The sequence below is a fragment of the Daktulosphaira vitifoliae genome, unplaced genomic scaffold (assembly GCF_025091365.1).
Source record: "Daktulosphaira vitifoliae isolate Bord-2020 unplaced genomic scaffold, ASM2509136v1 Scaffold_3, whole genome shotgun sequence".
Lineage (NCBI taxonomy): Eukaryota > Metazoa > Arthropoda > Insecta > Hemiptera > Phylloxeridae > Daktulosphaira > Daktulosphaira vitifoliae.
Window position 1 is genome coordinate 694,596 of NW_026099574.1, and position 13,762 is coordinate 708,357.

Below are 13,762 nucleotides of genomic sequence, written 5' to 3' on the forward strand. Positions count from 1 at the left end.
CCAATAAATAGAGGGTCCTGTCTTGGTCGCCATATGTAACGTTCACTGACTTCTAACCGTGAGGCTTTCACCGATGAAGCACATAAACCCAAACGAAGTTGGATCCACCACTAACCGAGGTTCTACCAGACCGGAGCATAGTGGAATTTTAAATGTAACTGACACACCTGTTGTTTTAATTTACTAAGTTTTTACCTTAAATCTAGGGGAAAAAGAATTAAAAACTGGTAGACGAGTAGTATGGGTGATAATGTTCTATTTTATATAATGAAAATAACTGATAACAAATTTAAGTTTACATAACATAATGATGCCCGAAGTACAACAAAATAATGTCAGTTACAAATTACAAATTCTTTTATATAACATATTTCAGGTCATAGTTAAAATTATAAAATGATCTAAAGGACAAATAAAATAAAATTACATGAGGGAGAAAATAATCTCTGACACTGCTGTATTGACTCTGTTCGATTTGACCAAGGGCTAGGAGCGTATTTTTCAATATTGAGTAAAATAAAATGNGCAGCGGGCCCAAAAAGTCATGAAATGCCTGGCGGGACTCATGCCTAATCTGGGAGAGAGATGAGGCGCAGACTTTTAGTAAGCGTCGTACACTCGGTCTTTATTACACTCAACATGACAAAAATAATTACCAGATGGGAAAAAATGATATTTTACAATAATTTATTAATAGTCAATGAGCAAATGTGCCAAGAGATCAGATAGAATAATCAAATTAAAATAATTAAAATATATTATTGTCATTAAAGTTATTTTCAAAGAAACCTCGTGACAAATGCACGAATAGAGGATATAATGAAATGGACGAAAATAAAGAAAAACGGGAATGCTGTACAAAGTTACCAAATTATAATTATGATGATGTCCATGCCGTAGCCAACAAATGAAACTTCACCCATGGCTCGATCGCCAGGGCCAAAAGTAAAAGTTAGGCAGCCATGAAATGTTCAGTATACGAAAGAAAAAATAAGTAAATGGCTGGAGACAGAAATGTATAAACAGCCAAAAAACATTTGAACAAAACTTGTCGGCGACGACACACATGGACCGGAAGGGGAAACAAACGCCGACATCAGTGCATGCCTAGTTGACAGACATCTGGGACCGGTTAAATTATTGACAGTACTGTAGTGTTCAGCTGGGCGTTTTGTTATCACAATGATAATTTGTTATGAAAGATTGTACAACAGATAAAATATAAAAAGGGAATGTGCGACTGCATTATTTAGGAAGATTTAATTATGCTACTGCTAAATTATAATGTTCAAAATTAGTTTTGATTCACCACGAAATTAACACCACTTAGATAATAACACCGTATGATCCGGTCGTACTTTAGCGATCGGGTCATCTCCTACGAGCGTCGCGGGCCCGAGAGTAAGACCTATTACGGGTGGCGTCCCGCAAGGATCAGTTTTCGGACCTCTGCAGTGGAACATCGCTTACGACGCGGTGTTTCGCGTTCCGCTATCACTGCACGTGCGCGTCGTCTGCTACGCGGACGACACGCTGGTGATGGCGGCAGACGCCTTGTTCGAGGAAGCTGGATCTCGTACGAACTGCGCGCTCTGCGCTGTCACCGCCTGGATCCAGCAAGAGGGGAGCGGACTGAGCCTCGCCCTGGATAAGACCGAGCGGTCTTGTTCACAGGCAGGTACAAGTTCATTCCTCCACGGCTCGCCGTGCTGGGGGTGGAGATCTCGCTTAAGGATTCCATAACTTATCTGGGCCTTGTCATGGACAAACGTCTAAAGTTCGGGCCGCACATTCGTGCAGGCCAGCGGGCCCAAAAAGTCATGAAATACCTGGCGGGACTCATGCCTAATCTGGGAGAGAGATGAGGCGCAGACTTTTAGTAAGCGTCGTACACTCGGTCCTCCTGTACGGGTCCCCGGTTTGGGCGGATACTCTTGAGAAGAGTATCAAGAATGATTCAAGAGAGTCCTTATAAAGAAATTAAAAAGAATCCATTAAGTAAAATGATAAGGGAGGCTACAAACATCATAAATAGTTCAAAATTAATAATCGAAGAAAAGTTCAGGTTTTTCATTAAAATTTCAAACCCAACCCAACCGAACACATCGAACCACACCTGGCAACACAAATTGTCAGCTTTTAATAGTATGGTTTACAGATTAATTAATATTCCGATGAATAAAATAGATTATGATAAAGAATTGGTGGTTATAAAAGAAATAGCTAAATTTAATGGGTATAACGAAAACATAATTTCAAAATTAGTCCAAACACAAAAGTGGAAAAAAGAAAGGAGGGCAGCTAGTACACTCATCAGCGAGGGGGAACAATAAGTAATTAGATCACCAATTTTATATTATCCGGGCATCTCAAATGGATTAACTAAAATATTTAAGAATTTTGGTATTACTTTGGTAACATCTAAGAGTAATAATTTAAGAGATTTATTAGGTAACCCTAAAGATAAGGTAGATGAAGGGGGGAAATCAGGCATTTATAAAATACAATGTGAAAGTTGTAATAAATGTTACGTAGGACAAACAAAAAGAAATATAGGGGTCAGGTTTAAAGAGCACTTAAGAAATATTAAAAATCAAGAAATTGAGAAATCTCCAGTGGCTGAACATTTATTGACACATAATCACTCTATTAAAACCATAAAACTAATTAAAAACGTAAATAATTACAAAGAACTTAATATCAGAGAAGCAATAGAAATGTTTAAAAATAAAAACAATTTAATTAATTGGGATCTTGGCCCACTGAAAAATTCATTATTAAACTTGTGTAAACTGGCAAAATGTGATAATATTACTTAGTGATAACGTCACTAGGTGATAAGGTCACTAGGGGTATATAAGGGAGTTTTTTCTAGTCGGGGTGTCAGTATGTGTTTAGCGTTGATAATGGTAACATTGTTTCCGAAATACGTATCCGCGACTTTTCATTAATTTTTTTGTGGCTTTTGAGTTTAATATTTTTAATATTTTTTAGTTTTTTTAAATTAATAATATTTTTAATATAGTTTTAATTTTACTTAATTAACTAGCCACAAGTGATCAATTTTTATTATATAATTATGGCGTTCGGGCCTTTTGATCATAATAAAGAGTTAAACAAACTGATGCAAATCAAGACGAAAGTACGCCTGATTGGAGCTGATATATTTTTTCTCAAAAAATGTATTAAGTTCCATATGACTCCGAAGTTTGCCAGATTACCAAGTAAGTCAAACAATAATAATATTAATTTTTACAAGTCAATAAATTTCGCTCAGGAGAAATTTCTTAAGTTAGAAATAATAAATCATTATCGCAATAGAAGTAGATTAGAAATGGGGGCTTATCAATTACATTTAAAACTTTCTAATTTTTTGAGTCAATCACAGTGGGACATCTTCGAGCTGAAGATGTACCAAGTGGTTGAACATAAATTTAAAACAAAAAAAGAAAAGTTAAATAAAAAATTTCAAAATTTACTTTCAGAATACAAAAATAAGGGTCAAATAGATAATTTTAATAAGAGTCCGGTAGTTTCATTTTCTAAAAACTGGGGGGACGATTTAGTTAAAAATTACACAAACATTGTTTTTTCCGTTGAAGAAACTGAAATACTTAAGTTGGGTCTTAAAACAAGTTTTTTACCAAAAAAATTTCCAATGGAAGATCTACTAGTAGGCATTGAAATGGGGGTTAAAAGTGTTGATTTTAATAATCAAGACTTAGCAAGAAGGGAGTGTTTAAATTTTCTACAAAAAAATTCTGTTATAAATAAAGGGGGTTTAGGAAAAAATGAAAAACATTCACGACTCATAAAAGACTTAAAAAATAAAAACTGTTTTTATTTAAAGGCAGATAAGGGGAATTCTGTTGTAATACTAAAAAAAGAAGATTATTATGAAAGAGTATCAAGAATGATTCAAGAGGGTCCTTATAAAGAAATTAAAAAGAATCCATTAAGTAAAATGATAAGGGAGGCTACAAACGTCATAAATAGTTCAAAATTAATAATCGAAGAAAAGTTCAGGTTTTTCATTAAAATTTCAAACCCTCAAATACCTAAACTATATGCTTTGCCAAAAATACATAAGCCAGGAAGTACTATGAGACCTATTGTGTCGAATATTAATGCTCCGACTTACAATTTGGCTAAACACCTAGTAAGGGTATTTTCATCTTTCAAAAAATTCGATAGTTTTTCAGTTAAAAATAATATTGATTTAGTTAAACAATTATCTAGTTATACCATTCAAAATAATGACAGGTTAATTTCTTTTGACGTAGTTGCCTTATTTCCGAATATTCCAATAAATATAACAATTGATTTTCTTAAAGACTGGCTAAAGGACCAAAACATTGAACAGGATAAAATAAATGAGCTTATTAATTTAACAAAGTTATGTATGAGTCAAAATGTTTTTCAGTTTCAAAATAAATTTTATGAGCAAACTGAGGGCACAGCAATGGGAAATCCGCTATCACCATTTTTAGCAGAACTTTTTATGAGTAGGTTTGAAACAAATTTAAAATACACTTATGGTGATTTTCCAAAAATTTGGGTTAGGTATGTCGATGATATTTTTGCAGTTATAAATAAAGATTTTAATATGGGGGTTTTCATACAACATTTAAATTCTTTTTACCCATCGATTAAATTTACATATGAACAAGAAATAGAGGGAAAATTGCCTTTTTTGGATTTATTAGTTAAAAGAACAGAGGGGGAACTAAATTTTGAAATTTATCGGAAAAACACACACACGTTCAGATACATTCCGAACACATCGAACCACACCTGGCAACACAAATTGTCAGCTTTTAATAGTATGGTTTACAGATTAATTAATATTCCGATGAATAAAATAGATTATGATAAAGAATTGGTGGTTATAAAAGAAATAGCTAAATTTAATGGGTATAACGAAAACATAATTTTGAAATTAGTCCGAAAACAAAAGTGGAAAAAAGAAAGGAGGGCAGCTAGTACACTCTCCAGCGAGGGGGAACAAAAAGTAATTAGATCACCAATTTTATTTTATCCGGGCATCTCAAATGGATTAACTAAAATATTTAAGAATTTTGGTATTACTTTGGTAACATCTAAGAGTAATAATTTAAGAGATTTATTAGGTAACCCTAAAGATAAGGTAGATGAAGGGGGGAAATCAGGCATTTATAAAATACAATGTGAAAGTTGTAATAAATGTTACGTAGGACAAACAAAAAGAAATATAGGGGTCAGGTTTAAAGAGCACTTAAGAAATATTAAAAATCAAGAAATTGAGAAATCTCCAGTGGCTGAACATTTATTGACACATAATCACTCTATTAAAACCATAAAACTAATTAAAAACGTAAATAATTACAAAGAACTTAATATCAGAGAAGCAATAGAAATGTTTAAAAATAAAAACAATTTAATTAATTGGGATCTTGGCCCACTGAAAAATTCATTATTAAACTTGTGTAAACTGGCAAAATGTGATAATATTACTTAGTGATGACGTCACTAGGTGATAAGGTCACTAGGGGTATATAAGGGAGTTTTTTCTAGTCGGGGTGTCAGTATGTGTTTAGCGTTGATAATGGTAACATTGTTTCCAAAATACATATCCGCGACTTTTCATTAATTTTTTTGTGGCTTTGAGTTTAATATTTTTAATATTTTTTAGTTTTTTAAATTAATAATATTTTTAATATAGTTTTAATTTTACTTAATTAATTAGCCACAAGTGATCAATTTTTATGCATCTATAATTGGCTGTACACTAGGATCAACATGGATATGACATTTAATAGTAAGACTACCTAAACCTTCAAAAATATCCTTATAACTAGCTAATGTAAAATTTTCACTATCACTTAGATAATTAATTAGTTGAATTAAATTTGATATATTACAAGTTGGTAGACCTAAAATAGTAGTACAATCAAAATTTATTATAGAAAAGACTAAATTTTCAAATTTATTTTTGTACCCACATTTAATATTACAGCTACCCACAGCTGGTATTACTTTAGAATGTATGGACATAACTTTAACTTTATTATTTTTATTAATCAATGACTCTTTTAACTTAAGTTTCAAAAAATTATTTATTAAAATGATATTAACTTGAGCACCGGTGTCAATTTGACATTTTAAAATCTGATTATTTATATACAAATCAACTAACCAAACTAAATTGTTTTCAACATTATTATTAACAGTATTGACAATAGTACTAATAGTATCTATAAAAAGGTTATCAGTAGGAGACTCAATGACAGTTCTAACAGCCTTCGATTTACATTATTTAGCAAAATGATTAAAACGATTACAAGTATTGCATTTAACACCTATGGCCGAACATTTGTATTTATGTTTTAGAACACAACGTGTACAAGTATTGTTATTATGAACACGAGAGGTATTTCTAAAGTTAGTGTACCTTGTTAGTGATTGTGATGACCTTCATTGATTTCTGTTATCTGACCTTTTTTGATTTGATTCTCTCTTCGTCTGTATCGCTAAAACATTTTCCTCTTTTGAACCAACAACCAAGTCATATTTTGTATTTGAGCATGAAATGATCAATAAATATTGTTGAATTGATATTGTACATTATCAATAGAATTATTAAATATAAATAATCATATGATTTACGATTGCATTTTTTTCACATTTACAAGTAAAAGTAGATAGTTGTTGAAAAACATATATGTTATCAATTAAAATATTTTAGTCAATTATAACCAATTGTACGTTGTTATTCGTCAAAAGGATTTTAACGCGTCTTTATCATTTTGCGGCATGGAAATTTAAAGGTTCTATGATTGATATTTTCAAATTGNGAAATTTAAAGGTTCTATGATTGATATTTTCAAATTGACTTTTTAATTTTTTAATCTTTATAATTTTCTGTAAAAATTAATCAATTTGAGAAATTATTATTTATAATAACTATTGTACTGTTGTGCTACATTTTTTATGGAGAGTTTTTAATTCATGTGGTTTAATATTTTTTTACAATCATATCATTATGAGGTTGTGTTAGGAATAATATCACATACTCTTCCTTACACCGTATATATGTTACTAGATTAACCACTACTTTTCTACATAAATAATTTATTATGTAATTAATTTAATACTTGACTTAGAATGTTGATATTATTTTTTTCAAAGTTACTAAGCTTGCAATATTTATTTAATTTTTTTTTTTAAGTTCTATCTATTAAAATCAATAATATTAAAAACTAAAAAGTTTTACCTATAGAATCTTATTGCTGTGTAAGCAACATTTTGTACTCTTTTATTTTTCACAGATTAATTTTTGTTTTGATGATTAATATTTAAATAATGTACACATTGTTTCTAATTTTGTTTTCTAATTATTCAATAAATAGTTTTAATTATAGTACGTGCGCTTTAATTTTGCGTTAATTTTTCTGTTGCGCATTGCATCTATTAATTTTAAATACGTATTTCTAAGATAAATCCATAAAAAATATGCATGTATATGAAACTAGTCAGATGAATATTATGATAATATCACTGTACCATAAGCTCTATCTTTCCATTAGATAATTCACTACTTAATAATTCAACTACTATTCTGTTGTGATGGAACATCGTGCAGTTACATGTAATGTCTTATTATATTACATTGGGTTTACTCAATTTTATATTTTAAGTAGAATGCACGGTTCATTAATTTAAGAAATAAACAAATTTCTCGCCATTTTGAATTGCATAATAAGAAATTAGTATTTATATGGAAACAGAATTAGTCAGTAAGATATTTAAGAAAAATATACAATTGAAATAAATAGCCTGTATCATCAATATCATCAATTTATTTATATTGATGATATTTTAAAATATATTTAAAAAGTTACTAACCTTATGCAATTAACAATGATTATCATCCTTTAATATCATAAAACTTAGTTAAAGAGGTTCTAAAGAAATTTTTTTTTAATTGATATTTTTATTCATAATAATAATTACAAATATTATGCATAAATTTACCAATGTTTTTCAAATACATATTATAAAAAAACCGTTGCTTATTGGAGTTCAAAAACCCAAAATAACACATTATTTATTGAATACATATGAAATAAAACCCAGCACAGTGGGGTCGCGGCATTGTAGGGATATTGCATAGTTAGGTCCAGTATAGATTTATTCTGACAGTGATAAAATCACTATCATAAGAAACGCTTCGATGCAAATCTATAGATAGTGTTTAAAAAATTTATGGACAAAAGCAACATCAACTTCTATTTTCTTAATTATACCCAGATTAGTAATTCTTTTAATTATATATTATATAATTTTTAAAATTAATTGTTTTAAAATTATTATTGATTTTGATTTTTAATATGTTAAAAGTAATCATTTTGAACCTACTTTTTTTTTTCTTTTAAAGTGAAAGTTTTAATAAAAAAAAAAATTAAGTTATTACCATAACTTTTAGCTCAACTTGCAAGTTTGAAATTGACATTATTAAATAGAAAAAAATGAAATTGTTAAGATTAATATGCAATTAGGAAATTTTATAATTACTATTTACAGTACATTTATCAGAAAAGTTCGATTTTTTTTACATTTTTATCGTAATAGATCACTTAAATAGAAATCATAATAATCATTTCTAATTAACTTTTGGTGTGTAAAAAGATTCTACAATGGAAATATTTAGAACTTAATTAATTTTGATTTACTTTAACTAAAGGAACCAATAAAAAAAAGTTGTTAAAAAGATTTACTCAATTGAGCGTATTATAATATTTGGTTATAACTGTAAAAATCCATCGTTAAATTCAGGTGAAACTAAAAATCATTTTTTTTTTTAAATTTATGATTTATATAGCAACATGTTACAAAAAAAATTGGAATATTATAGACTGGTAGTAGCACATACAAATAGATTTAAAAAATTAATAAATTACAAAGTAAAATTATTTACTATTGTAGTTGAATACTTTTCTCATATCAAATCTAATTCGAAAATAAATACTTTAAGAATATAACAAATTAATGATTTTAATTGTTTGTATATAGAGTGATAACTTAAACTAAATATAGACAATTTTTTAGGAGATATTATTTATATCTCTTGGCTGTCATTATTAACTTTGGTCATGGCTTTCTCAATTTATAAAATTTATCCAATGTTTATAAAAGTAGACGTCATGGGTTTACCACCTCCAATACCTCCTAAATATCAAACATAATTTCTGACTACTGTTATATTGTTAGTTTTTTTCCTCTCTTTTGTCTTTTCCTTTCTCTTTTAAATATTTACAATTCTATTAATACACTAATTAACTAACCACAAATTAATAGTATAAAAACCTACACAAAGCGAAAAACCATTTAATGAAGATGGCTCCAAAGATGGCAAACCAAATGGAGTATTCCATCTTCCNTGGCAAACCAAATGGAGTATTCTATCTTCCAGTAAATAAAAAAAAAAAACCCCGATTGGAAAGAGACTCAACTAAGCGGAAATGGAAACCACACAAGGAAAGAATAATAATAAAATGGATGTCATAAAATCAACTCTACACTTCATTTATCAAAATTAAACTGCTAAATATTTTTAATATTATTGTATCTTTGACTTAATCTTGTACCCTTTCAGATAAATTTAGAAAAATATATAATTGCATATACATAACAATAATAATAAAATAACTTTGAATTTCAAATTATTATAATGATTGTAATTAAACAAAAAGTAAATTTTCATAAATCAGTCCAATAATTTCCTATCCTCTATAAAAAAAAAGAAGAAGTTAAAAAATAAATCGATTACAAATAATCGATATACATGAATATTAATAATAAAATAACATGTAAAGAAGTGAACGTGTTTATGAATGACAAATAAGATACTCTATTAAATGTAAACACATAAAAAAAAAAAGTAGTTCACTGTCTTAAAGATATACTTAACTTTCACTACACAAAAATTTCAATTTTTCTTTCTATTTCCCTCCTTTTTATCCTTTATTATGGAAATTTACTAATTTAAAATATGAGGGCATATTTTTTACTTCAACATAGGGGAGTGTAATATAGGTCATTATTTTATAAAACTGAAAACNTTACTTCAACATAGGGGAGTGTAATATAGGTCATTATTTTATAAAACTAAAAACAAAGCATTTTTGTAATGTTTGGTTTAACTATGAATTTCTTAATCTATTATTACAAAAATATAATATAGTTTATTATTTGTAAACCTAAAAGTAGAACACTTATGTAATGTTTAGATTAATTGTAATTCCCCAAATTATTGTTACTAGACCAAGAAGTAAATATTTATTAACATTTTTGAAAATGATTACTATATGAATTTTATAAAAAGACAAACAAAATATTTTAGTATATAAGATGAAACGAATTGAATTAAAAGGGGAGAGAGAGAAGACCTCGGGAATACCGAAGGTAATCTCTTTCGTGTGGTACGTTTGTTACATTAAGTTTTTATTTTGGTGTATTATTTATTTATCCGGTTTTAAGTGTATCAATAATTTTTATGTTTTATTTTGATTTATTATATCTTTATTAACTACATTTTGCGTTATTATTGAACTACTATAACTATAAGTTAGAACAAAAAGATTGTTCCATATTTTAAATACAACAAAGTCATAATATTAATACAACAGATGGGTACACCATAGTGTACCTTAGGATTTAGTGGAAAGAAAAAAACTATTTTTAATTTTCACATAACAAAAAAACGAACCTCTTTTATTAAAAAACTTTTTAATTAAAAAAACCGTTGTTCTTGAAGACTGGAAAATTCCACTTTAAAAAATTTCAGCTATTACAACTGATAATGGTACTAACATGATCAAAGAAGTACAACTTTTGGAATTATTTCATGTTAGCTGCTTTGGGCATACTTTGAATAATGGTGTTTCAGCTGCTCTAAAACTTAAATCAGTAAATTATATATTTGAAAGGTTACAAATATATAAAAATCAAATTAATTGGCCGCAACGAGAAATTTGTAACTTTCATGGCGTTTTACAAAATTATAAGTATAGGGTCGCCAACCTACTGGGCGAGACAGTATATTGTNTAGGGTCGCCAACCTACTGGGCGAGACAGTATATTGTCGGACCACAGTAGGATTTTTTTTTTTTAAAAAAAATTAACTTTTTTATATTAAAACAATTAGACAAAAAATATATAATTAATAAACATTAAAGTTGATGTCCGTTGAGTCGTTGATAGTAGATGTACACCAAAACCTCGTGACAGTTGTCACATAACCATATTAATGAGGGATGACCTTATACAAGGCCGTTGCCCGTACCTTATAAACTAGGGGAGTAGATTTTTGAAAGGAGAAAAAAAATACACGAGTCCATTGAAGATGGAACACGCAAAAAAAGAAGAAACAGATGATGGTTAAGTTAAATTAAGGGGACTTTATTAAGTAAAAAAAAAACAAAAAATTACGTTATTACGAGGCAAAAAACCGAATGGTCAAAAAACCTCGTCTACAAATTAAAGGGGACAAAGAAAGAGAAAAAAAAAAAAAGATAATAAAAAAAATAGTTACACCTACACTTTTATTATTAGAGAATACGATGAACGTCTTCGGGTACCCGCCGGCTATTAATCGCAGCATTGCCGCTAAGCACGGCGGGTATACGTCCCAAGTAAGCGACTGGTTTCTGGCAGTTAGGCTTAGCTTGCAAGACGTTGGGACACCCCGGAATAAAATGCACTACGTCACCACATTGTACCAATAATATATACATCACCCAATAAAATATGATATAAAACCTATAAAAAGTCACAAAAAAAATATATAACATGACAGGTGGTCTTGTACACGCCTGTCATGTTGCGGGACCTAAATAAAAAAAATATAAGGACACCTACAAAAAAAAACTATATAAAAAAATATAAAAAAAATTCGCCACACGTGCTTATGGCACGGCGCACTAAAAAAAATAACTGGCTCAAAACATTATATACAAAATTTATACGTTACCGGCCCCGAAGGGCTACAGAAAATGAGGCAGGCTCAACCAACGCCAATTAAAAAAAATCACATTGTCTAAACAATAGCGGGCACTCACGACAAAAAATATATATATAATTAAAATGTTGCAGCGCACACAACAACAAAAAAACTGCTGTGGACGACCAGTTCCGATGATGGCTAATTTCCGACAACCCGTCCGACGTTTGACCCGGCGGTCCGTTGGCGACAACACGGCTAGCCTTTGGAGTAGGGGTCAAAAAAAAAACCTAATACCTAGTGCCGGAAATTACTAAGAACAATTTAAATAAGGCGACAATGTATGCGGTGAGCAGTGCAAATGACGTTCAAGATAGGAAAGGAGAGGGGTGAATGTACACACAAATGCCGTCCATTAACTGGTCTGAAGTAGTACACAGCTGACTATCTCGCACGCGCATAAACAAATCACAACACCTTATCATGATAATTTTACCAACAAACGCCGTCGCAGTCCGCATTCGGCTCAACACAAATATATATATATATATACAAATAGAAAAAAATAACAGGATACTTTTGTCACGTTACATATTAAATAAAGTGACAAAAATTCGAGGAAAATTCCATTACAGTTCAAATATGCGCCTGTTGCTTAAACAAGCACAAGTAAATCGTCAACTTCCAATTAAAGTTATGCCAGGTGCTTGCGAGACTCGATGGTGGTTTTACTTACCAGCTCTTGAATTTATTAAAGATCATCATATACCTCTTCGTGATGTTTTATATGAAATTAAATCAAATTCCAAGACTCTACAACTACTTCCAAATAATGATGAACTTCAACTTTTAAATTTAAAATGTACAATTTTAAAGCCACTTCAACAACTTGATGAACATATGTCAGCTGAAAAAGTAGTAACTGCCTCAGGACTTTGGCCAGTATATTCTCGCTTGGAAAATAATTTACTGCATTCGGATTCTTCTTCATTCACTTGTAGCTTAAGTCAAGTATCTCAAGAAGATACATATAGTGTAGACCTTTTTTCTACAGAAATAGGATGTGACATCTCAACTGTTGATTTTAGCACCCAAAATACTATTTTAGAGACTGGCAGAAAATAGCGATGAAGAAACTCAAAACAATTTACATTCGCAATCAATTATATTAGAACACATAAGTTTTCATATAAAAAAAGAAATTCTGGTTCCACTTACAAAGCGATATAGCAATTCCTCTCAAAAATTAAGGTTGCACGTTATGACTATGTTGGATCCAAGATATAAATACAGATTTATTGATTTTCCACAAGACGTTATAAATCATATAAAATTGGAAATGGACACTATTGAACACCAACAATGTAAAAAAACTGATACTGTAAAAAAAGAAGGTAAACTTTAATTATTATAAAAATCTAAATACCCGTTTTATTGTCTTATATTGTCTTGTATAGGTTTGGCAGCGTTTTTGTCAACAGAAGTTCCAACAGTCAATGCCAACCCACACCTTGATCTAAACTCGGTCGAATTTTTTTTTAAGTTACTACAATAAAAAGAGAGAGACATTTAAAAGATCTACAATTGTGTGACTGCTACTACATATTGGTTAGTCCTAATAGTCTGATATGTTTAATAAATTGTTATTTAGGTCATTATGTTTATATATCTATTTAGTTTAGTATTTATGTTGTATGATTTTATTTGCTAGATTGAATTTTTTACTAATTATTTAAATTGTTATACCTATATTTTGGTTATTATCCAATTTATTTATTAATT

The 13,762-nt window shown here is 29.6% G+C and overlaps 1 protein-coding gene across 1 annotated transcript; it reads left to right on the forward strand.

Moving 5' to 3' along the window:
• Positions 1–11,120: 11,120 nt before the first annotated feature.
• On the forward strand, positions 11,121–13,628 carry LOC126903130 (uncharacterized). The gene is made up of 2 exons (XM_050681144.1): positions 11,121–13,374; positions 13,438–13,628. The coding sequence occupies exon 1, from the start codon at positions 12,464–12,466 to the stop codon at positions 13,103–13,105; it is 642 nt and encodes a 213-aa protein (XP_050537101.1). The 5' UTR covers positions 11,121–12,463; the 3' UTR covers positions 13,106–13,374; positions 13,438–13,628.
• Positions 13,629–13,762: the final 134 nt, after the last annotated feature.

Coding starts and splice junctions, on each gene's coding strand:
- LOC126903130 (XM_050681144.1), top strand. CDS start 12,464: ATGATAATTTTACCAACAAACGCCGTCGCAGTCCGCATTCGGCTCAAC.